This window comes from Anopheles coluzzii, chromosome 2, assembly GCF_943734685.1.
Source record: "Anopheles coluzzii chromosome 2, AcolN3, whole genome shotgun sequence".
NCBI lineage: Eukaryota > Metazoa > Arthropoda > Insecta > Diptera > Culicidae > Anopheles > Anopheles coluzzii.
The window spans coordinates 120,889,284-120,914,524 of record NC_064670.1 but is presented as its reverse complement, the minus strand read 5'-3'; the positions used below and the strand labels follow the sequence as shown (position 1 = coordinate 120,914,524).

At 48.5% G+C, this 25,241-nt stretch overlaps 7 protein-coding genes across 8 annotated transcripts in view; 4 read left to right on the top strand and 3 right to left on the bottom strand.

Moving 5' to 3' along the window:
* LOC120951731 (uncharacterized) overlaps positions 1 to 25,241 on the bottom strand; it is a 218,876-nt gene that overhangs the window by 36,146 nt on the left and 157,489 nt on the right. The window lies entirely within an intron of this gene.
* Positions 44 to 2,455, top strand: LOC120947274 (phosphoacetylglucosamine mutase). The gene is made up of 2 exons (XM_040362468.2): positions 44 to 321; positions 601 to 2,455. Exons 1-2 carry the CDS (start codon positions 218 to 220, stop codon positions 2,150 to 2,152), a joined length of 1,656 nt encoding a protein of 551 aa, XP_040218402.2. The 5' UTR covers positions 44 to 217; the 3' UTR covers positions 2,153 to 2,455.
* On the top strand, positions 2,541 to 3,994 carry LOC120947276 (dynein axonemal assembly factor 3 homolog). The gene has a single exon (XM_040362470.2). The coding sequence runs from the start codon at positions 2,630 to 2,632 to the stop codon at positions 3,992 to 3,994; it is 1,365 nt and encodes a 454-aa protein (XP_040218404.2). The 5' UTR covers positions 2,541 to 2,629.
* Positions 3,963 to 4,677, bottom strand: LOC120947280 (ragulator complex protein LAMTOR2 homolog). The gene is made up of 2 exons (XM_040362474.2): positions 4,437 to 4,677; positions 3,963 to 4,357 (listed from the first exon to the last, which is right to left on the bottom strand). The coding sequence occupies exons 1-2, from the start codon at positions 4,502 to 4,504 to the stop codon at positions 4,048 to 4,050; spliced, it is 378 nt and encodes a 125-aa protein (XP_040218408.1). The 5' UTR covers positions 4,505 to 4,677; the 3' UTR covers positions 3,963 to 4,047.
* On the top strand, positions 4,893 to 9,179 carry LOC120948159 (ATP-dependent RNA helicase DHX8). The gene is made up of 3 exons (XM_040364203.2): positions 4,893 to 5,091; positions 5,174 to 8,723; positions 8,823 to 9,179. Exons 1-3 carry the CDS (start codon positions 4,998 to 5,000, stop codon positions 9,043 to 9,045), a joined length of 3,867 nt encoding a protein of 1,288 aa, XP_040220137.2. The 5' UTR covers positions 4,893 to 4,997; the 3' UTR covers positions 9,046 to 9,179.
* Positions 9,194 to 10,665, bottom strand: LOC120948160 (mitochondrial ribonuclease P protein 1 homolog). The gene is made up of 3 exons (XM_040364204.2): positions 10,285 to 10,665; positions 9,980 to 10,198; positions 9,194 to 9,902 (listed from the first exon to the last, which is right to left on the bottom strand). Exons 1-3 carry the CDS (start codon positions 10,617 to 10,619, stop codon positions 9,194 to 9,196), a joined length of 1,263 nt encoding a protein of 420 aa, XP_040220138.2. The 5' UTR covers positions 10,620 to 10,665.
* On the top strand, positions 11,144 to 24,353 carry LOC120948161 (CD9 antigen). 2 transcript variants are annotated; one of them, XM_040364206.2, is made up of 5 exons: positions 11,144 to 11,624; positions 20,893 to 21,081; positions 21,163 to 21,342; positions 21,427 to 21,615; positions 23,677 to 24,353. In XM_040364206.2, the coding sequence occupies exons 1-5, from the start codon at positions 11,559 to 11,561 to the stop codon at positions 23,908 to 23,910; spliced, it is 858 nt and encodes a 285-aa protein (XP_040220140.2). In that variant the 5' UTR covers positions 11,144 to 11,558; the 3' UTR covers positions 23,911 to 24,353. The 2 variants fall into 2 exon arrangements, with proteins under 2 accessions (XP_040220140.2, XP_040220141.2); XM_040364207.2 differs by lacking the exon at positions 11,144 to 11,624 and adding an exon at positions 20,593 to 20,801.

Genomic DNA, 25,241 nt, shown 5'->3' with positions numbered 1-25,241 from the left:
TTCTTTCTTCTTTCATCCCTTGCTGGCCAACCACGACCATTCGCTGCTGACGTTGAACGAGTTTGAACATTTTTCTGTTTTGGTCGCTAAACAAACGCGCTCTCCACGAGTACGCGGTAAACGTCGGTCGGAAGTTAAGCTTTAAGCCAAAATACCGGTTTTGTGTTTTTTCGGTTCAGTTTAGGGCAAACAGATCATCCGCAACATTCTGGCGAAAATGTCCGTCAACTTGCGTTCGGTGTTTGCATTCGCCAAGGAGTACCACCAGAAGAAGGAATCGCAGAAGGATATCCAGTATGGAACGGCCGGATTCCGATCGCAGTAAGTAGTGTGTGAGGGACACACGCACACACACACGGCACACAAAGAAAAGTGAAAGGCTCCTTTCTAGTCCACGCCCGTTCTCCAGTAGGCCATGCGAAATGGATATTCTGTTCCGGGTTCGGTGGAAACCACTTTTGCTGCTTACTACCCCACACAGTGTGCGGTGCGGATATGTGGTCCAATAAAACGCTTATCTTTTAATGTGTTCTTTCCTTTCCTTTCTTCTCTTCTCCCTCCCTTTCTGCCCATCCCGCTTTCACCCACACATCGCCGCAGTGCTGATAACCTGGACTACGTTATGTATCGAATGGGCTTGCTGGCGGCGCTACGGTCGCGGGCGAAAGCGAGCCAAGCGATCGGTGTCATGATAACGGCTTCCCACAATCCGGAGCACGATAATGGGGTGAAATTGATCGACCCGCTCGGCGAAATGTTGGAGCAGCGGTGGGAGCAGCTGGCCACCGATCTGGTCAACGTACCCGACAGCGGGCTGGAGGCGCAGGTGGCGAAAATCTGCGAGGACGAGCAAATCGACAATAACGAACCGGCGAAGGTGTTTGTCGGTATGGACACGCGCTACCACAGCCCGCAGCTATCGCGTGCCGTCGTGAACGGTATACTGGCGCTGAAGGGGACGGTCACCGAGTTTGGCATCGTGACGACACCGATGTTGCACTATTTCGTAACCTGCACCAACACGCAGAACGCGTACGGGCTGCCCACGGAGGAAGGCTACATGGGCAAGCTGATAGCGGCGTTCAAGGCGCTGCGCGGGGAGCAGGCTGAGCCGGGCAACTATCGCAACCAGCTGTACTACGACGGTGCGAACGGTGTCGGGTCGCTGAAGATGCTCGGTTTCATCAAAAAGCTGAACGGCGCACTGAACGTGAAGGTGTTTAACAGCAATGGAAAGATTAACTTCAAATGTGGAGCCGATTTCGTGAAAACGAACCATCGCGTGCCGGAGGGACTGCCCGAGGAGGCAGCACTGGCCAGTGGTCGCTGCTGCTCGGTGGACGGTGACGCTGACCGTGTGGTGTACTACTTCACGGATAAGGAGGGAACGTTCCGTCTGCTGGATGGCGACCGGATAGCGACCCTGCTGGCGGGCTATTTGAAGGACCTGATCGAGCAGTGTGGCGTCCAGCTGGAGATGGGTCTGGTGCAGACGGCGTATGCGAACGGAGCGTCGACGGATTACATCGTCAATCGTATGAAGATCCCGGTCAGCTGCACACGCACCGGCGTCAAGCATTTGCACCACAAGGCGCTCGAGTATGACGTTGGCGTGTACTTTGAGGCAAACGGGCACGGTACGATCATTTACAGCGAGAAGGCCAAGCAGGCGATACGGGCGGCGAGCCAGGATGAGAGCCGCACCGAGGAGCAGCGCAAAACGGCGGCCAGACTGTTGCAAATGATCGACCTAACGAACGAAACGGTGGGCGATGCCATCTCCGATATGCTGCTGGTCGAGACGGTGCTTCACGCGAAGGGCTGGAACCTGGACGACTGGCTGGCGAGCTACACCGACTTACCGAATGTGCTGGAGAAAGTGTACCTTGCCGATCGGAACGTGATCACCGTCACGGATGCCGATCGGGTCGTGGTTGCGCCGGCGGGACTGCAGGATTCGATCAACGAAATCGTAGCCAAGTTCCCGAAAGGTCGTTCCTTTGTGCGGCCCTCTGGAACGGAGGACATTGTGCGGGTGTATGCCGAGGCCGATACGCGAGCGAATGCCGTTCAGCTTGCCTTCGAGGTGGCGAATTTGGTGTTCGATCAGGCCGGAGGGGTTGGTTCGCGCCCGGTCAAGATGGAAGACTAAAAACGAAGCTCCGCGCTTCACAATCAATCGATATCGAATCAAAAGCTGTGCTACCTTCAACTGCCACCACCACCACACAAGACATGTTTACTGCGCACCGTTAACTGCGACTTTTAACTGCTGACGCGTTGTTTGAATAGCTTGTAAGAACTACGCAATCGAAGCGATGAGAGATTATTTTTTTGTTTAACATCACGTGAAAAGTAAAAATTAGGGCAAATATTATACGATCAATGCAGAATCTGATTTCACAACTATTATTATGCAGAATGCGAAGAAAAATATATTCTTTTAAATTTGAAACATTTTTTTCGTGAAAAGGAACAAGTTCTACCGAAACACAGCCATCGAAGCGTTCGACGGTTACCATGGGAACGGGGTTTACGATAGCAACTGCCCAGTGACTTGTTATTTGCAGCAACACTAGCGCAGCAGTACTCTCTGCAGTACAACCGGTGCATTTCACGTTCGGTCACGATGTTTTGGGGATTCTGTGAAGCTCTTAATTTTATCCAGCAATACCAGAAGAAATTATCAGCCGATGAGTCTCTACCGGAAAGCTTGAACATTTTACTGTTCGGCAGCGGTGACCCGCGACACATCCTGGCGACCGCATCGCAACTATTCCTTCATCCCGGCCTGAAAGTCAACGTGTATCTGGCGGAAGGATGCATCGAACTGCTGGCACGGCATATGGTGCTGCTTGCGGTCGCTTTCGAAGATCCGGAACTGCTCTCGCTCAAAGGCAAAACGCATCTCTTTATGGACCTCTTTGGAAACAATCTCATCCGCCCGTTCAGCAGTGCCTACTTGAGCAGTAAGGCGAAAGAGCTGACCGACATCATCACCGACGCGGAGTACGCGCAGCGCCAAGCACCGATGTTCAATTACGAAACGCTACGATACAAGGAGCGCGACCAGCTCGAGAACGTGTTTCGCTTCTGGACCAATGCGCCGGAACACGTGTTCAATATTGCACGCTACTGGGAGGATCGGTTGCGCGTGCAGCTCGGTGAGCGGTACAATCATCGCAACGGTGCATTCGATTGGGATTTGCAGATGCGACTGCGGGAAAACGGTGCGAAGCAGGTGTGCCCCCAGGAGTACAAGCACTGGCGGGAGACGGGAATCGCCTTCACCTTTCCCGAGTACGAGCAGAGCGATCCGAACAAAACGTTTGCCGTCGGGTTGGTGCGCAACGGGAAAGGGTTTCTGCACCGTGGTTCGGTTGGTGATAACATGACCGGTCCGTACATCGCGTTCGGGCACAAGTGTGCCGAGGAGAGGCTTTCCCGCTCCAAGCATGGTGTGAACGATTTCCGCTCGACCGATGTGACGGAGCGCAATGTGCTGCAGATAGTGTACGAAATTCAAAACCGGAACCCGTACTGCTTCGATCCGAAGGACATCCATCAGTACGGTGCGCACCAGCTGGATGCGGGGAAAAATCTCAACAAACACGAGGCACGCACCGAGTCAGCGGAAGCCATACATTACAACAAACCCCTTTTGAGGTGCGAAAATTTATCCATTCACTTCCTTTCTGTGGAGGACGTTTTGCGGATGCACGAGATGGAGCGGTTTGCTGGCAAGTTCGATGTCGTATTTGTGGCAAGCAACTATCTGGGCTTGGTTAAGGACGGGTTTAGCCGCGCCTGGAAGGAGAGCTGCCTCGTGTGCTTCGAAACGCGTCAGCTGACCGTATTCAGCAAAGAGGAAATTAAAGAACATACCGACAAGATTAAGGCCTTCGCGCAGAAGGAATCCCTCGCGGCGGTGACAAACTTTTCCATCAACAAAAATCACTCCGTCCTTTTATACAAGCGTGCCGGCAATAAGTGAACGCAAATGTATTAAGCTCTAATAAATATCAATGTAACAAAAGTTTGGCCCTCCTACGATGTAGCGATCTCTTTCAGCGGTCCCTCCAGGTAGGTGGCAAGGGCTTGCGCTTTTTCCTTCAGTATGCCAAGCCCCACACTGTCCCGGGCGTACAGACAGAGCAGCAGGTTGGCCACCTGCGTAATGACGACGTTACCGTTCTCACACTGCAGAAACACGTACTGGAGTCGATCTTCTCGGAATGCGTTGCGGCCATTCTTTTCGTAAACGGACCAGATGTTGCTCGCGATCGCCGCTGTGACCGTGGCGTCCTTGTCGCCGAATCCGGAAAACGCCAGCAGTGCTCCTTCATGTGTGAGCAGGCTGGAAAAAGGAAGGGGGAAAATCAGTGACATGTAAATCAGAACCTTTTCCATATTGTGCGTGGTTGTGCGTAAAGTACATCGTGTTTTCGACGCCTCCCGTATTCGCCTGGCTCAGAACGGATGTTAGAACTTTGGGCTGAAGCATGATGGTACACAAACGATAAGACTGGTCAGAGGGTTTGAGTAGATTAATCACAAGTAACTTGATGCGTTATCACGACGGATGGAATACCGTTTTTTTAAGAACGCAAAGGAAAGAAACGAGAAGAGCAACTGATCCGAACCGCAAGTGTTGTTGTTTACATTTTGTCTCAACGGTGGAGGATTGGATGTGCATCGAAAAGTGACATTTCATGGAATTGATTCTAACGAAATTGATTATATTTTAAAGTAAAAATCAAATTGTATGGAATGTATTATCAGAAAACTTTTATAGAGAACAAATAAGAAAAAATTTAATCATTTTAAATCATAATTTGACAGTACTCGCACTGAACGCCTTGTACAGCGAAGGGTTAATGACAGATGAACTGTCAGTGCGTTTGTTTACCACAAATTTATACGCATCTTTTCATCGTGTTTGCAAAAGTCTACGAAAATCGTGTTAAAATTGTGTATTTCTGCTTCATCCAGCCAATATGGATGAATTGGAGCAGCTTGAGCACCTTTCGCTGGTGTCCAAGATATGCACGGAGCTGGAAAACCATCTCGGCTTGAACGACAAAGATTTGGGTAAGCATCGAGCTTGATGTGTGATAGTGTGTTGTATGACCTCAGTATTTCAATAAAATAAATGTATTTTTCTCATTTGCAGCGGAATTTATCATCGATCTGGCACACAAAAATCCCACCATCGAGGCGTTCAAGCGTGTGCTAGTCGAGAATGGGGCCGAATTTTCCGACTCATTCACTACGAACCTGCTGCGCATCATACAGCTGATGAAGCCCTCCGGGAAGCAGAGCACATCCGCGTTCGAGGACGACGCAAACGATGGCAAGAACCTTGCGTACAAGTTTCCCGGCTTGGCGATACCGAACAACAAGAAGGCATACTCCTCGGACGAGGAAGCGGAGGACGACACGAAGCACGACAAAAAGCGGATAGAAAAGTATAAAGACAGGAAGGAGGAAAAGAAACCCCTGGGCGGTGGTGATGTGGTGGACGATATGTTTTCGGAGTTGGAACAGATGGCACCATCGAAGGGAGGCAAAGAGGGTGGAAAATCGCGCGAACAGCTCGAGGTGGACAACATGTTTGCGGAGCTGGAGAATCTAGCCCCTTCCAAGTCGACCGAAGAGGAAAAGGAAGTGGCGAAGCGTCGCGATCGCCGTAGCCAGTCGCGCGAACGAAGGAGAGAGCGCAGCAAATCGAGAGACAGGCGTCGGGATCGAAGCAAATCACGGGATCGTCGAAGAAGAAGCAGATCCAAGGATAGAAGACGCAGAAGTCGATCCAAAAGTCGTGATCGGCATGATCGAGATAGAACAAGGGACCGGGACCGGGACCGGGACCGCGATCGTGGAGGTCGAGACCGTGATCGAGATCGTGATCGGGAGCGTGATCGGCGGTCGAGAAGAAGCCGTTCGCGCAGCAATTCGAAGGAACGGTCCCGCCATCGCAATCGAAGCAATTCCCGGGAACCGCCTGCGGCCATGGAGAAGCGCAGAATGCCTCCACCCATGCCGGAAGAGCCGGAACCGGGCCATATCTACGACGGGCGCGTGGTGAACATTGTCGCGTTCGGATGCTTCGTACAGCTGAATGGGTTCCGGCGCAAAAAGGAAGGCTTGGTGCACATTTCGCAGCTTTCCACCGAGGGCAGAGTAAATCTCGTGACCGATGTCGTCAACCGCGGTGACGAAGTGAAGGTGAAGGTGATGTCCCTGGCGGGGAACAAAATTTCCCTCAGCATGAAAGAGGTGGAACAATCGAGCGGACGGGATCTGAACCCACTTTCTCACGCACATTTGAAGGAAGGGGGCGATGGGGAAACAGGCGCCCGCAATCCCGATCGTCCAATGACCGTTCCGTCGATGCTGAACCTCCAGGAGGGCACGCTGGAGCAGGTGGAAGAAACGTCCCGCAAGAAGGTGACGCGTATCTCTTCGCCCGAGCGCTGGGAGATTAAGCAAATGATCTCGTCCGGTGTGATCGATCGCTCCGAGATGCCCGACTTTGACGAGGAGACGGGTCTGCTGCCGAAGGATGAGGACAGTGAGGCAGACATTGAGATAGAAATCGTGGAAGATGAGCCCCCGTTCCTGCAGGGCCATGGACGCGCCCTGCACGACCTTTCGCCGGTGCGAATCGTGAAGAATCCGGACGGTTCGCTCGCCCAGGCGGCCATGATGCAGACGGCACTGGCGAAGGAGCGGCGCGAGCAGAAGATGCTGCAGCGCGAGCAGGAGATGGACGCGGTGCCGACCAACATGAACAAGAACTGGATCGATCCGCTGCCGGATGAGGATGACGAGCGGACGGCGGCGTCCAATACGCGCGGTGTCGGCATGTCCACGCAGGACGTGCCGGAGTGGAAGAAGGCCATCATTGGCGGCAAGAAGAGCTCGTTCGGGCGCAAAACCGACATGAGCCTGGTGGAGCAGCGCCAATCGCTGCCAATCTACAAGCTGCGCGACGATCTCATCAAGGCCGTCACCGACAACCAGATACTGATCGTGATCGGAGAGACGGGCTCGGGTAAAACGACGCAAATCACGCAGTATCTCGCGGAGAGCGGGTTTATTGCGCGGGGCAAGATTGGCTGTACGCAGCCGCGTCGTGTTGCGGCCATGTCGGTGGCGAAGCGCGTGGCGGAGGAGTACGGTTGCCGACTCGGGCAGGAGGTTGGCTACACGATCCGTTTCGAGGACTGCACGAGCCAGGAAACGGTGATCAAGTACATGACGGACGGTATGTTGTTGCGTGAGTGTTTGGTGGATTTTGACCTCAAATCGTACTCGGTCATCATGCTGGACGAAGCGCACGAGCGTACGATACACACGGATGTGTTGTTTGGGCTGCTGAAGCAAGCCGTCCAGAAGCGACCGGAACTGAAGCTGATCGTCACGTCCGCCACGCTCGATGCGGTCAAGTTTTCGCAGTATTTCTTCGAAGCACCCATCTTTACCATCCCCGGACGAACGTTTCCGGTGGAGATTCTCTACACGAAGGAGCCGGAAACGGACTATCTGGACGCATCGCTCATCACCGTCATGCAGATCCATCTGCGTGAACCGCCCGGGGATGTGCTGCTCTTCCTCACCGGGCAGGAGGAGATTGATACTGCCTGTGAGATTTTGTACGAGCGGATGAAGTCGTTGGGTCCGGACGTACCAGAACTCATCATCCTGCCCGTCTACTCTGCCCTCCCGTCAGAAATGCAAACGCGCATCTTCGATCCGGCCCCACCCGGCAGCCGTAAGGTCGTAATTGCAACCAACATCGCCGAAACGTCCCTAACAATCGACGGAATCTACTACGTGGTCGATCCCGGCTTCGTCAAGCAGAAGGTGTACAACTCCAAGACGGGCATGGATTCGCTGGTGGTTACGCCCATCTCGCAAGCGGCCGCCAAACAGCGGGCGGGCCGTGCCGGTCGTACCGGGCCGGGCAAAGCCTACCGGCTCTACACGGAGCGCGCCTATCGGGATGAAATGTTGCCCACTCCGGTGCCGGAAATTCAGCGAACCAATCTTGCGACCACGGTACTGCAGCTGAAAACGATGGGCATTAACGATCTGCTGCACTTTGACTTCATGGATGCGCCGCCGGTGGAATCGCTGGTGATGGCGCTGGAACAGCTCCACTCGCTATCAGCCCTCGACAATGAAGGTTTGCTCACGCGGCTCGGCCGAAGGATGGCAGAGTTTCCGCTCGAGCCGAACCTTTCTAAGCTGCTGATCATGTCCGTAGCGCTCCAGTGCTCCGACGAAGTGCTGACAATCGTTTCGATGCTTTCGGTGCAGAACGTGTTCTACCGGCCAAAGGACAAACAGGCACTGGCCGATCAGAAGAAGGCAAAGTTTAACCAAATCGAGGGTGACCATTTGACGCTGCTGGCCGTTTACAATAGCTGGAAGAATAATAAGTTCTCGAACGCCTGGTGTTACGAGAACTTTGTCCAGATTCGTACGCTGAAGCGGGCACAGGACGTGCGCAAGCAGCTGCTGGGCATTATGGATCGACACAAGCTGGACGTGGTTTCGGCGGGCAAGAATACGGTACGCGTGCAGAAAGCGATCTGCTCTGGATTCTTCCGCAATGCGGCCAAGAAGGACCCGCAGGAGGGCTACCGAACGTTGGTGGATTCGCAGGTCGTTTACATTCATCCATCCAGTGCACTGTTCAACCGGCAACCGGAATGGTAAGGACTTTAAATGGATTTTCGTTTAAGAGTCTCCTGGGTTCATTTTTACTAATCATTTTAATTTCTATTTTTCTCCACTTGCTCTCCACTTTCTAGGGTTGTCTATCACGAGCTCGTCCAGACGACGAAGGAGTACATGCGCGAGGTGACCACGATCGATCCGAAATGGTTGGTAGAGTTTGCACCGGCCTTCTTCCGCTTCTCGGACCCCACGAAGCTCAGCAAGTTCAAGAAGAACCAACGGCTGGAACCGCTGTACAACAAGTACGAGGAACCGAACGCGTGGCGTATCAGCAGAACCCGAAGGCGTCGCAATTAAGCACACCAAAAGGCAACGACCATCATCTATCTTCGCTTGTGACTGGGGAGACTGTACCCGTCTACCGTACAACGACGGGTTGGACTATCTTTTAATCTTACAATATAGAACTGCCACACAATGGCTTCCTCTCACTCGCGTCTCTCATTTAATACCTACCTTTCCCTAACTTGGGCTGGGAACTTTGTTTACTATTGTTTCGCTTATCGCCCGTCCGTTTGTTGTTGAAGTTAAATTTGAATTTCGCCACCTCTCGCATCTCCTGCTCTTTGGCTGCCGCCTCATCCACCGTCGTTATCTTGCGGCGGGGTACGTGTTGGAACGCTTTCTCGAAGTTGTTGCTCGTTTTCAGCTCCAGCATGATCGCTACCATCTGATCGAGGGTGAGCGATTTGCCGCTCTTAAACTGAAAGTACCGATCCAGCGGGAGCCGTGCCATCCGCAGACCAAGCTTCTTGGCCTTGCCGAGCGAAACGGCCTCCTGGGAGGATTTGTCCACCATCGCGCCGATTATGTACACATCGTCTGGGTTAAACTCTGTCAGATCGTTCTTGCAGTGCGGCGTCAGGTAGACCAGCCGCTCTTTGGGGAAAAGCTCCGTATAGCTCCGATCGGTAACGTTGAACGGGAACTCGGGCTGGTGGATCTGCACCAGATGCTTTTCGAGCTGTTTCATCGTCGTCTTGCCATAGTTTGCATTGCAGTGGTGAATGTTGAACGGTTCCTCGTGGGACCGGTTGAGCGCGAAGCACAGCATCAGCTGCTTCGCCGTGTTGCGCATCTCCTTATCGTTCATGTAATCATCGTACGAGCAATCGATCACCAGATTGCACCCGAACTGCATCGCTTGAACGAGCCTGTGGAAAGGTCAAGGTGGAAAAGCGGCCAACGGTTACTACTATCCGATGTCGATCGTTCGGGTAGATCGTATTACCGGTTGTTGTGAAAGTGATCCATCTTCGAGTCGTATATCCGCAGGAACATTGTGTTGTGAAACAGCCCGTACACGATGTGATCGTTTGCCGCCGTCGCCTTCATTAGCTCTTCCCGCCGCTTGGCGATCTCTTCCTGCTTGCGCTCCTTTTTCAGCTTCTGTCCCAATCGAACCATTTCAATGTTCCACAGGTAAAGGTAGTACTGACGGCGCTGGTTTCTGCAACAAAAAAAACGTAGGTGTAAGTTTCCATTTTCGTCATTGATTAAAAGTCATAATGGAGGGCATACGATTCAGCTGCTTACCGGGACGATAAACCTAACAGATGTTCCCACTGGTCCGGCTTGATGGTGGAGACGGAGGGCACCTTTCTACCCTCCTGCCGCATCACCTCTATCTCTAGCTCGAGCACTTTTCTACGCTTCTCCGCATCGAACCCGGGTGTGGTGTTGCTATTGGGTTTGGCCGTTTCGCTACCATCGGCTTTCTGCTCCGGTAGCTCTTTGCTGTGGGGAAGATTCGTGTACTGTTTCCATAATGCGGCACCGCAGGCCGGTTGCTGCAGGTGGTGTCCACCGAGCGAGGCGGGAAACGAGGTTTTCGCAAATATTCTTGCCGTAAGCGCGAATGTACGTAACATTTTCGGGCCCGCCTGTTGTACAATAGATGTTGCTGTAAATCGCAAATAGCACAACACGCGCTGGGGTTTGACAATTTGCGCCGTGTGTGTGTTTGTTTACGTTTTGGAAACGTCAAAAATTCGGGTAGAGATGGTCCTTTTGCACGGTGCGCCGAAAAAGACAGTGAAACAGGGAAGGAAATCATTTTTACTTGTAGATTTAAATGTTATTTGTAAATTTCAGAGTCTAGTATGAAGCATTTTAAAAGCTTCGAAAGTAACATAACCTAACACATTACTCAACACTTCATGCAAACGAAAGAACAAGCAAGAAGAGTGGCTGATGGATATTGCACACTGGGATCGAATGGGAACAAAATATTACTTATCATTAAAATCGTTCTGTATTTTAAAACAGAACTCAAATTGAATGTTCAAATAACAAGCTTTTAAAAGATTATTGAATTTTAGATTTCAATTTTACAACATGTTTTGACCACCCTCTATCAACAACAACAACCCATAGTGCAAAGGCATGGCGTGCTCGAGGCAAAAGCGCCAACGGTACGGATCGCTTTCCACACAGTTCGTTGCAAGAAATCGGTTCGTCGTTTTCCACGCCACTAGCGCATTGTTTTGTGTGCGTCGTGGTCGTCTGTTTTAATTACAATCCCGTGCTGAAGGGCTCCAACGGGAAATTGTGTTGCTAAAAATTGCCACAAAAAGAAAAAAAGAAAACGCAATAATGGTTTAAAAGTTTTTTGTTTGTTAAACATGTTTGTGAGATTCGAACCACCGCGTACCACCGTCGTCATCAACAGCAGTAGCATTAAACGCAACAGTAGTGCAGCATCCAACCAAGCCCGTAGTGGTGCATCGGCCGTGTGATCGAATGTGTTTTCGAGCAATAGTAATACATCCAAGCAAGCCATACTAGAGCAAGAGAAGAAGAAGAAAAAAATGCGTCTTTCCGCGCGCATCAAGTGTTTCAAGTATTTAGTGTACGCATATGTTATTCTAATATCGGTGAGTGATTCTGTGCTATATGGTGATGGTGTGTGTGTGTGTGTGTGTGTGTGTGTGTGTGTGTGGGTGTGGGTAAAGCGCAAACAGTTTGCGCACTAGCAATATTAGCGATCATGCAATAGAAGAAAAAAAGCGAAGTATGCAAATCACATGTGTTGTTCGTTTGAAATTTAAATTAGTAGCCATTGCGTGTGCAGAAAGCGATCGGCTTTGAATGGAATGTTGTGCAGAGGTGACAACGCTACAGACGAGACACACACACACACACAAACACAAAGATTGGTGATCTGTTTTGCAAAAAGATCATCATGCAAAGTCACGCTACCTGTTGAGAAGGGATGAATTAAAAAAAAGGGAATGCTAATTGCGAGTGATGTGTCGTTGTCGTTGTACACGAAGGGCATAGCTTTCGCCCTTCTTCATAATGAAGTGTTTAATCGTGTGCCTTCGTCGTTTTGTTCTGTCCTAGTGTCTGTCGTTAAGGTTGTAGCCATGTTTCTTCTTCATAACTATTGGCAGGAGGTCAAAGAAAAATCTCGATAAATGCATCGACGTGCTCGTACGTGAAGTTGAAGTCTTCCCTCGTCTTCCACCCTAATCGCTTCGCTAAGGGGTCTTAAACCTGTATTTACTGTAACGCACACATCTACACAGGCTCAGTTATGCACCCTCCAAAACCGGAATCCGTACTGTATCCGTACAGTAACGATCATGGTGGTGGTGGTGGTGGTATGAGGTTAGCAGTTTACACAGAGGGGTAACTAACATAAAACAGACAAAAATGTGCTCTGGTAAAAGGAAAGGTAAGAAAACGCATGCTGAACTTGCTGAAATGGACGCGTGTGTGTGAGAGAGATAGAAAAATGCCGCTTGAAAAGAGGACTTTTACAATTGGGAAAACCATCCCATCATCGAAAAAAAAAATCATCTTGCAAAAAAGCTTAAAATGAGTCTGGTGCAAACTAACAATAACCTATTACACCATGTTAGCGTTTGAAAAGCGGCATTTAAAGTCTGCTGCGCGTTATGTACAAGCAACCACAGTACAGTGGTGGTTGTGTTTGTGTTGGTGCATCACACACCTTGCGTGCGCGAGTGTATGGGTGCGATAGTTTTCTTACCTGGTCCCGCACGCGCACGCTACCTGTGGTTACCCCGGGCAACGATCACACCCGATTCGAGGGAAGTTAGGCCTACCACGCACGTACACATCCATCAAAAGTGCAGGCGAGCCGATAAAACGAGGCCAATCGGCTGGTTAGAGAAATGTCACCCCCAAGATAAAACCACACGCTGGACTTTCTCGCATACACAGTACCCCTCCCCCCCCCATTCCACCTCACAAATCGGGTTTGAAACCACAAACACACAACACAAAGAGATGGCTCCCCCTTCTCCACTATTGACTTTTGTGCGTCAAACACTAAACAGCCACAATACAGCTCTCTTGGTCACACTATTATGCTGAGTAGGCACAGCAGCAACAAATACAAACACACACACACACACACACACACACATTCACAAAACCTCCACCGGTTACGCTTCAGTGAGCTAATTCCTAACGCGAGACGGGCGTGTATAGTGTTACTGGCCGGAAAACTCCACCGTGGCCACGAGCAATCCCGCTAGAATTCGAACTCCAAAACCGAATCATCATTTTTACCAGCGAAAGAAGAGAACTCCTCTGTCCCTCTGTTTTTTTTAACGCCATTGTGTGAAATGTGATTATTCATCATCAACTCTGCACACGAGCAGAGCGGGCCGAAAAAACGCGTGATTCCCAGACTGGGGCAACAGGGAAAGGATGATTAAGCACCAGGACCTATTTTAAAACTCAATCCATCTTTTTCCCCACAAACAAACCCCCGCCGAGGTGGACGCATCAGGCCGGCCCCATATCCGATACGACCTTTACGCGTCTCAAGGCTCAGGTTATGCGAGACGAGCTTCTACTATAAACAAAACGCGGTCGACCACCACAATCAGAAGGTTCAGCAACGAAACCGGAAAACAGAGAGAGAGTGAGCCACACCGACACCTTCTAAATGGATTGTCGCCACCAGATGTGGTCCATTCAATAATTCCAAGCATCAGCTTCAGTTTACCAAACAACTCCACCGAACGCTGGGTAAATAAATGTTCGGCTCCGTGCCCGGTGATGGCGGACATAAATACTGATCACCGGAGCGGAGGACGGAGAATCACCCACAAAAGCAATATGAATCCACCATTTCCCACTTTTCCGACACATAAATCGGATGGAAAATAGGGAGAAATTACACTGTAAAATGTCCGAGGGGTTCGCTTCCCAAAGTCCGAACTCTAAGTTGTAGGGGTTTCACAGCGAGTCTGCTGTACAGAGGGGTTCGGCCTGAGCAAACCTACCCCAAAAACAAGGCTCGGTTCTAAAGCAAACAGCGATCCAGCAACGGCGCCAACTTGGATTTTGTAACATGGGAGCGCTCATACCTCCAGCAAGTACCTCAAACAAACAAAACATCGTCGACAGAACGTTAAAAAAGACAAACCTATCTCGAGGGTACCTACATACCCTTGAATGTATATATCTGACGACTTTAACACAAAACATTGTGACCGTGGATGGGGGATGGGGCCCACTTCATTATCGTCTCGCGCTATCTCGCTGTACCCCATTACATTTGGAGCAAGAAGACATCATTATCTTTGCTGCTGGCTGGCCTGGCCTGGCCTGGCGTGCCAGGGCGTGGGTTGGATGTCGCGATACATCCTCTCTCTCTCGGGGGTATTGCGATATACTTCTAATTATAACTTGGCTTCGCATGGCTGGACGGGCATGAAACAATAGTTGGACGAAAATTGGCCAGTCCAAGTCATCAAAGCTCCCTCCCCGAAACTCGAAGTTGCTACGCGTAATGTGCCACATATCACACGCGATGATACCACTGGAAGCCTTACGAATCCTACACTCGCCACACACACACTCTGTCACAGCCCTTTTGCCGCTTTCCTCGGGCCATCCACTGGAACACCCCTGTAGCTGAAAGAATGGTTGGGGCAAGGATTATCGTCATGGATCCGTGAGTTAATCCATGTACTTTTGCCTGGTTGGTTAAGTTTTCTCGAATTTTTCCTCTATTTTTCTATTGTTTTTTTTTCGGTTGTGATATTTTCCGCTCAAATTGATTTCCTCGCCCTTTTCTCCATTGCCCCTCTCTTACCGTTCGTTGGGGCTATCACTTAACGTGCAGAGACCGTTGAAATGTTGTCCCATTTAATTCAGTTAAGCTGTTTCTATGCTCCACACACACACACACACGCCCAGAGCATACACATATTCTCTGGTCATCGTAATAATTCTTAGCATGTTTTAACAATAAAAAAGTATTCCATTTTGTCCTTGCCGTCCTTCCGTTGCTCCAAAGCGCTTCGCCCCGCACTGATATGTTGATGGAGGGGATTATGAGTGGATCCTGTGGAATGGCTTCTCGCTTGGATTTGGTCCAAATTGTGATGCGCTCCGTTGTGCATTAGCTATGTGCGGTTACAGCACTACAGGACTGGAGGTGGCGGGTACACACAACCGCCCAGCAGTGGCCAGCAGTGGCTTACACCAAGACAAGGCAATTACTTTAATCCTGCAGAAGAAAGCATTTAGTTGGATTACTCGAGACTGCTACATACATGGTCGGCTTCCTTCCGTCCATTTCTTAGCTTTCCAATTCGGGTTTCTACAGGCGATGTACAGGACACAAGACGCATGATTTGTGGAGAGAGTGAAGCAATGATATGTAAAGTTGTTTCTGCGGTTAGAAATTTATGATTTGCTCCAATTTGTGACCCGAAGCAATGCCCTCACGAGTACTGATTTTTTTACTCGCAACATATGTGTGTTTACAAAGGAATAGGGAGATGAATACTGTTCTTGGAATTAAGACACATCAGCGGGATTTTCCATCTCATATGTCTATCCCCTGGTACGCTGTTCAAGGTTAATTTAATTCTATGGAATTTCAACTAAACTAAACACCATACGATCCTATTTATATTCAAACGTTCCGTTTTTTAAGCCAATTTCTTTGAATTTTAGGAAACACATTCGAAACACGTGTGTAACACGTAACGCAAATCTGCATTGAAATACGCAGTAACAGCGCCGAAATGGATGCAGCTGGAAAGGAGGACGGGGAAATGCGTTCTTGTTTTGCGCAGTTGGTGTATAAATCTCGTCGCTCCCTATTTCCGAACCGTCCCCGTGCGAAAGGGTGGGCACAGATGTAATGCCAACAGAGGGAAGGTCGGCCCTACGTGTAGGCCGTTCGGGAGAACGTTTGGGAAGCGGCAGGATAGAACAGAACAATATTCCCCAATTTAGTTAGGGGTTGCAAAATAATCGACATTGAATGGGACGGCAAACTGCTGTTGCTGCTGCTGCGTAGAAAGGACACATTTTAATTCCCTGGAATTGCGTATTCCTATCGACTAGAGAGTCAGCTCGGGGTTGATTTGCATATTGAATGCATTTTTAAAGAGTCGCCAGCTAGAATCGGTGCATAATTCCAACATAAAATAGGAATTGGAGCTGTGGCGTGGTTAAAAGAAGATTATGAACTATTTAATTCACACCTGGTAACGTTCGTTTTATGAATTATAGCACCTTTAGATGAAACGATTGCGATCCGATCAAAGCACAATCGTTATTGTTTGGAAGATTACTTATCATGCAGATGATAATTAACGCTAAACAACCGTTCACTTCTTCGCAGTGCTGGATCAAACGAGTTCGGTCCCAAGGTGCAAAAAAGGCTGAACCATTTAGCAGAAAGAAAACTCCAAAATTTGTTGGGACCACTTCCTTGTGACTGTGACTGAAATAATACGACAGCACAAAGCGTTAGATCGTGTGGCGGAACACTTCAAAAGAACGAGGATCCCTTTTGTTACTTCCGGTATTTATGGTTCTGTTTGATCGTGCTGTGTTCTTCATGTACATTAACACCCAACAGTTTTTGTGTGCGTGTATTACAAAGAATGGTGCAAATTGGACATGTTTTGATCGGTCCTGTTTGCTGTTTGCTGTTTCGTGCTGCAAGCCGTGCCGACTCAGCACTGGGCCAGTGAACACAAGCAAATTAAACGGCAATAATGTTGCAGTTTTCCCAAATCGGAAAAGCAAACAAACTAAGGTTTTCCCATGTTCGGCTCTCTCCCTGTTGATGACGATCACACAACATCTTCGCTGTGCGTATGGCGAATTTCTGGAGAATCGATCGATGCCGATGACGATGGTGAAGTAGTAGAAGAAGAGCACATACAACACCCTCCTTCTCGTCTCGCATCTGGAGATGTTTCGAGTTCAAGAATTTCGATCAAGTACGAGTATCGCCGCGAAAGCACGATACACACTCCAACTTCTTCCAACGCGAACCCAAGAAGTATAAATAAACAAAACGGTGTGTTTTTGGAAAGAAAATGAGGAGAGGGGGGGGGGTTTGGAATGGGATGGGCTTAGGGCCCTCCCCGTTTGGAGGAGTATCGCAGTAAGATCATTCAACCGTTCAAGTTCTTTTGCTTGGCCCGCTTGCCCCCGCCGATCCCGATAGATGCATTAGAAGGCCTTCGGATCGGGTACGAGAGTAGTCGTACTTTAGGGTTCACTCGACGCCGGTAATTCACATCCAGTCGAAGTTGTCTCGAAGGTAGACATACATACGACGTATTGGAGATGGGGTTCCCCTACCTCATACGAGACACATTGGCCAGCTGATGGGAAGGGCTGTCTAAGTTTAGAATCGTGAGTCTTTCCATACACGGTCGTGGTGTGGTAATGGTAGTCATCGCAGCTCTCTCATCGCTAGGGAAAAGATGCGAAAAAACCGGGTCCCCAGGCTTAGGGTCCCTTAGAAGGGAGTGGTGCTAATGGGTGTGGCAATCAGTGCAGACTTTCAGAGCTGTCCCCGTGTTTGCCCCCGTGTGGTCATGGCGGTAACGTGTCAATCGTCACAGACCGCAAACTCTAGCGGTTTCGGTTTTTCGAAAACGGACTTTAATTAACAGGAGGGACTGAACTCTCTCCCTCATTACGATACAATATTTCTCGACCACTCAAAACTCGATCAAGGGGACCGGATGATCTCGTCGTGTGCGTTTCATTAATCTTTTATGGTCGAGCACCACGCATCTGTAACTTATCACTTCAAAGAGAACATTTTTATGGGCTTTTAGACATGATTTTACACCACCGCCAGTAAAACCATGATCATTCAATGGTTTGGAATGTTTGTAGCTTCCTGGAACCTTTTTATTGAATGTTGGGGTCGTGCTTTACTAATGTTCAAGAGTGTAGCATATTTTTGTTCTAGATATTAGAGAGAAAATGAGGACAAAATAACAGTTACGCCTTTAGTACATTAGAGCTCGCATCTCTCTTTCTCTTTCTAGCAGCGTTACTAACATCATTAACGTCGGCACAGACACACAAAAAAGATGATTTGTAGTCACACTTCATTTACTGAAAATCATTCAAACGAGCTCTCTCTCTCTCTCGATAGGCTGTTTTTTGCATATGTTGCCGCAAAGTCATCTTCTCACAGCCGGTCTCTAAGGTCTATGTGTGTCAAAGATGCTGGTGCTTGTTGGCAAGTAGACCACATATGAATCGAGGTATCGTTCTCTAGGGATGCGCTATTGGTTGATATTTTTGTTCTTTTTTGCTTGCCTTCAAACCCAAACCAAATCGAACGTTGTCGTCGTCTAGCGGGGTACGAAACCACGTGAAATGCACGCTATGCGCGCGAGTAGGACCCATCGCGCGAACCTACGAATGATGTCCCTAAAGTGTGTGTGTGATGCTGTGTGGCCGTCGGCTTTGGATGCTCCAATAAATTTTCCCTCAAAATTATGTCATACTCCTCGGTACATTAAAAAGCGAGAGTGGAAGCTAATAAAGGGCCGTATGTGTGGAGAATAAAAACGTCAAATTAGACAACGAAATTGCTAGGTTTAGTTTACGGGAACCGGGCAACGTCTTGTGCAAGCCCAACAGACCGGAGTGATTCGTTTGCACAATTCCAGCTCGCGTGTTTTGTGGTTTGTGTTTTCCTAATGGTGCGAAAGTTTACTAAATAAAATTCTTCACATTTTCGTACCATCATTCCCCAATCGCGCCGCCCGTAGGTTTATCGATCCTTTAGAAAGCAAAACTTCAGAATTTATTATGCGGAATTGTAAATTACCCCCATGCCGGTAATAAGTGCCAGTTCGTGTCTCAACACTCGGCCGGTCGGAAATGCTGGTGTGGCAGCACTTAGATGCTGGGTCATTATTATGGCCAATGTTTTGTAAATTCTATCACAAAAGCTCGCAAATCGCGCAGCACAGCTCGATCGTTCCGATTATTGTTATGGAAAGAGTGGCACGCGTTCAGACTGACTGGTGAAGCTTTATGTCCAAAAAATACTGGCGGGAAATATAAACAGACAACTCATCTTCGAATGGGGGCTCATCTTCGTACACACCATCAATGGATGGCTTTTTGCCATCGACAGAGAATATGCATTATGCATGACACGGTGACCGAGTGGGCATCATCGCAAACCCGGAAAAAAACTTCATAATCGCCACAAACCCGCGGCCCTGTAGTTTCCGAATAATCGTTCCGTTAGTTTTACGTTCCAACACTCCACTCACTTCTTTAGGCCAGGAAAAGGGGAAAATGTGTCGCGAGCGAGCGCGCGCGCGCTCGTGGTTCTTGTATTCGTGCTCGGAATGGGTTTTGAATATGCTTTTGTTTGGATTATGTTACATTCTCGGGTGGTTGAGGCGGCCACAAACCCTGGGATACGGAGATGACGATTGAGAAGGGAAGGAAGGACGGTGAACAGTAAACTTTTTACTATTATGAACGTTGGACGTGACATGAGTACTCAAGCCGCCACCGCCGTTGTTGGTCGTCGATCGTGCTGGTGACATCCATAACGGGCGGATGGGAGTTTGGTTGGAGCTTGCTTGAGCGATGGGTGTGAAAAATGGGGTTTAGAGTGATTGCTGCTTGCGGAAGAATTCAAAGACACAAACCCTCCGGCGGTCACATTGTGTATATGATGTGTGTTTGTGTGTGTGTACCCTATTACAGAGATTTCAATCGGAAAGGGGAATTTGTCCCCAAAGGAAAGTTACGAGTGTTTAGAGATTTGTAAACAGATCTCTTAAGACACGGCTCGACTGTTCTCGGGTTCGGGTATTCAGGGATTAATGTACAGTATTGTCACGACAGTCTCAATCATCTCAGCTCCGAGAAAGCGAACCGAGCCGACGATGATGATGATGTTTGACCTATGAGCACGGGTAAACATTTACTCTTATTCTATTTGTCCTCCGTAGCGTGATTGTCAGCGATCTGGAAAATTCCAGGCACTTCCATTGGGCGTCCTAATTGCTAATGGATCAATGCGTTTATTATTCCCATTGTTATTTTGTTAGAATGCCTTGCAATACTTCTAGTTTTGAAATCCGACCATCCTCATCAGCTATCCATCATCTGATAGACAAGAACCGGTCCCCACAGCCCAACAGTAGCAGCGTGTACTAACGTGTCAATCAGCGGAAATGGTCTGCTTTGCATAATATTAGTCTCATCTTGAGCAAAATCTTTACCCTGTCATAGCTCATCAGCCATTGAAACCGAGCCGCGTGGTAAGAAGAGCCGAACTTCTTATACATTCTTATACACTGGCTCTCTCTCTCTCTCTCTCTCTCTCGTCTTGTGGGAGAAGGTGAAGAAAAACGTTTGTATGTTTGCTTCTAAGACAGCGATTGTTTATCTTATTTTTACACACTACAGTGTGTGTCTGTGCAGACTGTGAGCTTGTCTGCTAGTAGTACTAGTAGTAGTAGTAGTAGTGTATAAACTTTTCACACATTTGTTTATGCTAACAGCGCACAGATCCATCTTCGCGCACCGGGGACCTCTCGCGGGCAAGGAATTTATGAACTTGGCTAATAGTAGTTGGTCGTTTTATTTTGTGAACCGGGGGTCCGTGTGGGTTTAATTTCCAAATGTATCTCCCCTTTCCGAGTTGTGATGCATTTCAAAGATTCAAGGCCCTCATTAATTATCTACAGCTGCATTAAATTGATCATGAACAAACGAACCAAAGAACGATGCATTAAAGGAGAGGTGCATGATCGCTAATGGTGTTTATCCGTCTAATTTTCTATTACCTTTTGTGATCTTTTTAATGTTTTGTTTCCCATCTTTACAACCCCCTCCTCCTGTTCGATGTAGATATGTGGCGGTGCACAGCTAGTAATCGGAGCATTCCTACTCTGGACCCATAAGCAGTACGCGCCGATCGTAAAGAATCAGTTCTGGGAACCGTTTGCCGTGCTGATCGGGCTCGGCATAATCTCCCAAGCCCTCTGCTACCTTGGCTGGACGTCCACGAGCCGGAAGCAGCGGTGTTACTTAGGATTGGTAATACTAACATCACCTTTCTTCTAATCCAACTCCAACGAATGTGAACATACACAACTTAATTCACTGTTTCGTTTTCAGTTCTGCGCATTTTTAGTGCTCTTCATTGTGATCTTATTCTTAGTGAGTGGGTGGTCGGTCGCCACCAAGGCGCATCTGATCGTACCGGCCGAGGTGGCGATCGAGACGAGCTTTACCGAGTTTCTGGCAAAAGACAACACGAACGATCAGACGCACATCTGGAACCGATTGCAGCGGGATGTAAGTGATGCGCTAGCGTGCTAACGTATATCTATTGTTTTATCGTAAATCATATAAATCTCTCTTTTTGGCACACACACACAGTTCCGTTGCTGCGGGTACAATGGCATCCATGACTACAAGAAGAACAAGCAGATGGGCTTCCCCTGGTCCTGCTACGATCCGATCGACACGAAAGTCTTCAACACCGGCTGCATGCACGTGTTCGTGAAGAGCATCGAGATGAACATGATTCGTGTCGCCGTGGTTGCGGTTGCCTCCGCGCTAATACAGGTATGTGGGTGTTCGTGTTCGTCACACTCCTCCCCTCCGTCCCGGGTCCAACGTCCCGGGCGTGGTGATGAAAGAATGCTGTCCTCTTAAATCTTAACATAAATTCTTTTCCGCACCGGACGTGGATGTGAAGTACAAAGGAGGGAGGCAGCGAAACGCAGGGAACGATAAATCTTGTAGCATAAATGGAGTAACTAATTAAGAAAATTAGTCATTCTTCTTGCACGGGATCGCATCCAGCGCGATCGTTTGAGGCGGACGCTTCGCTCGGTGACGTTCGGAAGCATAGCCCCCCCGAAGCGAAGCGAAGATTTCAAAATAATGAATAGATTATTTATATTCAACAAATCGTGACGATGGTGGACACAAGGGGGACGCCCTTATGGTAGTTGCAGCATCGAGTCACCCCACAAGGACCACACCTCCCCACCCTTTTTGTGGTTTCTGTTCTGCTGGTCAAAAATAAAATGCGTCCTCTCTGTACTCTGTTTACATCTCGGGGGAGATATAGACGATGTCGTCGTTGGCCGACGTCATTCGTGCCTTGGCGCTGTCTGTCAGTATCGCGCGCGTTCGCCTTCAGCGTTAAACGGCCAGCCGTACACACGGGCACACGGGAACGAACGCACGGATTTAGGAGGGAATGGAAGGAATGGAAGGCCACCGCCACAGCGTGAATGTCTCGAGAAAATGTATGGCAAATGCCGCTCATTCCACCGACCGGGCCGCCGGCCGGTTGAATTGTTCCTGCGGTCGGTGGAATCCCGTCGCACAGTCGGGATTTGATCTTATTTTATGGTCACACGACACTGACTGATATCGGTATAGTCGCCGTGTGTACTCCGAGCACAATATGACCATTGTTGTGTCCCCCACGCTGCGTACTGTTTGGGGTGTTGTATGTTATTGTATTTTTTTTTAATTGCTCAAAACAACAGCTGCTCGTGGTGGCGTTGGAGATGATATAACGCCAGACGGAATCGATGGTGTATGTGTGGTTGGGTACCTGTTGCTCAAAATTTCGGATGCTGTGTGTTTTTGTTCGGTGTTTCGTTCGTCGGCGATCGAATGTAGGTCATGGTCTTACCGGGTGGGGTTTTCAACGTCCGTTCTAGGGCCCCGCATGTAAATGGAACCGTGCCAAATGGCGTTTAATGCTTCTTCAATGAATTTCTCAACTAGTTGCATGACTAGAACCAGGAATGTCTCTAGTTTTAAGTATAATGAAGTTGTACGTTTTGTTTTAAAATTTTAATACTGTGAAGGGAGCCTAGCTCTCTGCAAAGATCTTTTGAAACAGAAAAGTCATTTCCATCACTGCATGCCCTTCACGCATTCCAACGTTCTCAAGAGAAGTATTCCTTCGCGTTCGAATTACACGGAAGTCTCGGCCAGCTCGACACACTCTCGTCAGCATCATCAGCAGCTGTGCGCGTGTGATTGTTCCTTATTCCTCGCCAACTTCAAAATAATATTCACGTCCGGTACCACCCATTATGCCTTCTTTGTTGTTGCGTGTGTGGTCGGAAAATGTAAAAATATAACATCGACAACCCCACTCACACACACCGCCGCATAAGATGATACGTTCCTTAGACAAACGCAGGGGCCACCATCCTGCTGTAATGTTTCATACCCAGTTAATAAACAGCCACAAAAAAGACAAACAGTTTCCGCGTTGTGCGGTGTGAAGTCAGCATCATGAAGGGAAACTAATAATAAACAAACGTTGTGAATGAACGTTCGGCGAATGTGCCTGTGAGAGGCGGTTTATTATTGCGAATCCTTACCGTGTATGTTTTGTAACATTTCTACACAATGTTCCGATTTTGTAGTGGAGTTATTATTTTAAACGATGAAGGGGATGAATATTAACTGCAAACACAAGATCATCCTCCAAACACATTGCGTTTAGCTGTTGATCGCTTGAAACCGTCTCGCGCGCAAGCATGGATGAAATATTTCAGCTGCGTTTGAAATATTTCATCGCATTGCTTTGAAACGCTTCCTTGCAATCTTGCACACAACACACTCACGGGGGCGTTTTCCTTTCCTTTTCAGAGCCTGGGCATATTTTGCGCCATTCAGCTGACGATGCTGCTGCGACGGCCGACCCTGATGCTGCCAAACGGTGACAACAACCATTCGGTGCGGGTCAAGCGAACCCGCGAGCTGACGCCACTGTCACCCGTCACCATCGGCAATCCGACGCCCCACAGCAGTTCAAAACCGCCGATTCCACTGAAGCCCGTCGTGCCGCGGGTCGAACAGCCGGTCATGAAGTCTTCTCACTGAATTTGGCGTCAGTAACACCACCGCCAGTAACCCATACTAGCCAACGTATACAAGCCAAGCAGATGGAAATCGTATCGTGCCCATAAATCGTTATTTTTATCACTATCTCAGCAGTACACGCGCGAGGATGTTCCCGTGTTTGGGAACAGTTTGGACTCCATATTTTAATCACACACGAATCACAAGTACGCAGCAACCGAGTAGTGATGGCATTTCGTTTCGCGTGTTTTTTTTTTATTAAATTCATTCGTCCGTTAGGCGTTAGGTGGTAACTATGTACTTAAATTCCGCGCTTACAGGCCGTTAGTCGTTAGAGGGAAGAATATGAAGCAGTTTATCGAAGGAATTGTCTAAGGATAAGCGGTTAAGCACAAGCAGCAACGATCGAATATAATTATAATTTAATGGTAGAGATTGTAAAAATAGAGCAAACAGTGAATCAATTCGCCTGAGTATCTATTGACTTGGTTGTTTCTTCCGAGCGCATCCGAATGGTACACTCATACACCTGCCAAAATCCTCATGCAGAAGACACCCAACCGCAAAACGAGTGCATACAAACCGATATACGTGCGTTGTTTATTGATAAGCTCACACATTAGGGCATCATTATTGGGAGTGGGCGGACTTGCTTGAGTCACGGTGAAGAATTGTTTGAATGGTGCGTTATCGCTTATACCATGCCAGAAGCACATACGGATGAATCACCTGCCATCGTGTAGGCCAGGGGCCTCCAAACTTTTCAGCTCGCGGGCCGCATTGCTGCAAAAATAACTATGTTGAGGGCCATTTGACGCTACCTTTAAATGATGAGTGAACGTTTAAATCTCATTTTAACAACAAAATACTAACGATACTAATACAGTTTCGTGTTACTAAAGCTTGATTTTTGTCTAAGAAAAGTAAAAAATACATTTTTATTTGAATAAGTCATAATAACGTAATATTTATATTAACTCTGGCAAAGTCATCGTGGGCCGCATTATAAGCTCTTGAGGGCCACATGCGGCCCGCGGGCCGTAGTTTGGAGACCCCTGGTGTAGGCCATCGGCTAAGCAGATAAGGTATATTATTTAACATGTGATGACGCGCTATCTTTTATGCTAATTTGGCGATACTGTGCAGGATGTTTAAAGCAGCATTGCCTAGGGTATGATCGTCTGTGATCATATTCAAACTTTATTATGCATGGAAATTTTTAGAATTTGAGAAATCTGCTGGATTCGCAGTATTAACTACACATTGCAGTTTTAACTACTACGCAGTTGTATTAACTACACATTGCATAGTACTGAGGAGCTCTATTTGTCCTATAATCATGGCAATTGTCA

Excerpts from the sequence above, each read along its gene's own strand:
- LOC120947274 (XM_040362468.2), top strand. The coding sequence starts at position 218 with ATGTCCGTCAACTTGCGTTCGGTGTTTGCATTCGCCAAGGAGTACCAC. Across the intron at positions 322-600 it reads ACGGCCGGATTCCGATCGCA|TGCTGATAACCTGGACTACG; the intron begins GTAAGTAGTGTG and ends ACATCGCCGCAG.
- LOC120947276 (XM_040362470.2), top strand. The coding sequence starts at position 2,630 with ATGTTTTGGGGATTCTGTGAAGCTCTTAATTTTATCCAGCAATACCAG.
- LOC120947280 (XM_040362474.2), bottom strand. The coding sequence starts at position 4,504 with ATGCTTCAGCCCAAAGTTCTAACATCCGTTCTGAGCCAGGCGAATACG. Across the intron at positions 4,358-4,436 it reads GGAGGCGTCGAAAACACGAT|CCTGCTCACACATGAAGGAG; the intron begins GTACTTTACGCA and ends TCCTTTTTCCAG.
- LOC120948159 (XM_040364203.2), top strand. The coding sequence starts at position 4,998 with ATGGATGAATTGGAGCAGCTTGAGCACCTTTCGCTGGTGTCCAAGATA. Across the intron at positions 5,092-5,173 it reads CTTGAACGACAAAGATTTGG|CGGAATTTATCATCGATCTG; the intron begins GTAAGCATCGAG and ends TCTCATTTGCAG. Across the intron at positions 8,724-8,822 it reads TTCAACCGGCAACCGGAATG|GGTTGTCTATCACGAGCTCG; the intron begins GTAAGGACTTTA and ends TCCACTTTCTAG.
- LOC120948160 (XM_040364204.2), bottom strand. The coding sequence starts at position 10,619 with ATGTTACGTACATTCGCGCTTACGGCAAGAATATTTGCGAAAACCTCG. Across the intron at positions 10,199-10,284 it reads CTGTTAGGTTTATCGTCCCG|AAACCAGCGCCGTCAGTACT; the intron begins GTAAGCAGCTGA and ends TTTTTGTTGCAG. Across the intron at positions 9,903-9,979 it reads GATCACTTTCACAACAACCG|GCTCGTTCAAGCGATGCAGT; the intron begins GTAATACGATCT and ends ACCTTTCCACAG.
- LOC120948161 (XM_040364206.2), top strand. The coding sequence starts at position 11,559 with ATGCGTCTTTCCGCGCGCATCAAGTGTTTCAAGTATTTAGTGTACGCA. Across the intron at positions 21,082-21,162 it reads AGCGGTGTTACTTAGGATTG|TTCTGCGCATTTTTAGTGCT; the intron begins GTAATACTAACA and ends TTTCGTTTTCAG. Across the intron at positions 21,343-21,426 it reads GGAACCGATTGCAGCGGGAT|TTCCGTTGCTGCGGGTACAA; the intron begins GTAAGTGATGCG and ends ACACACACACAG.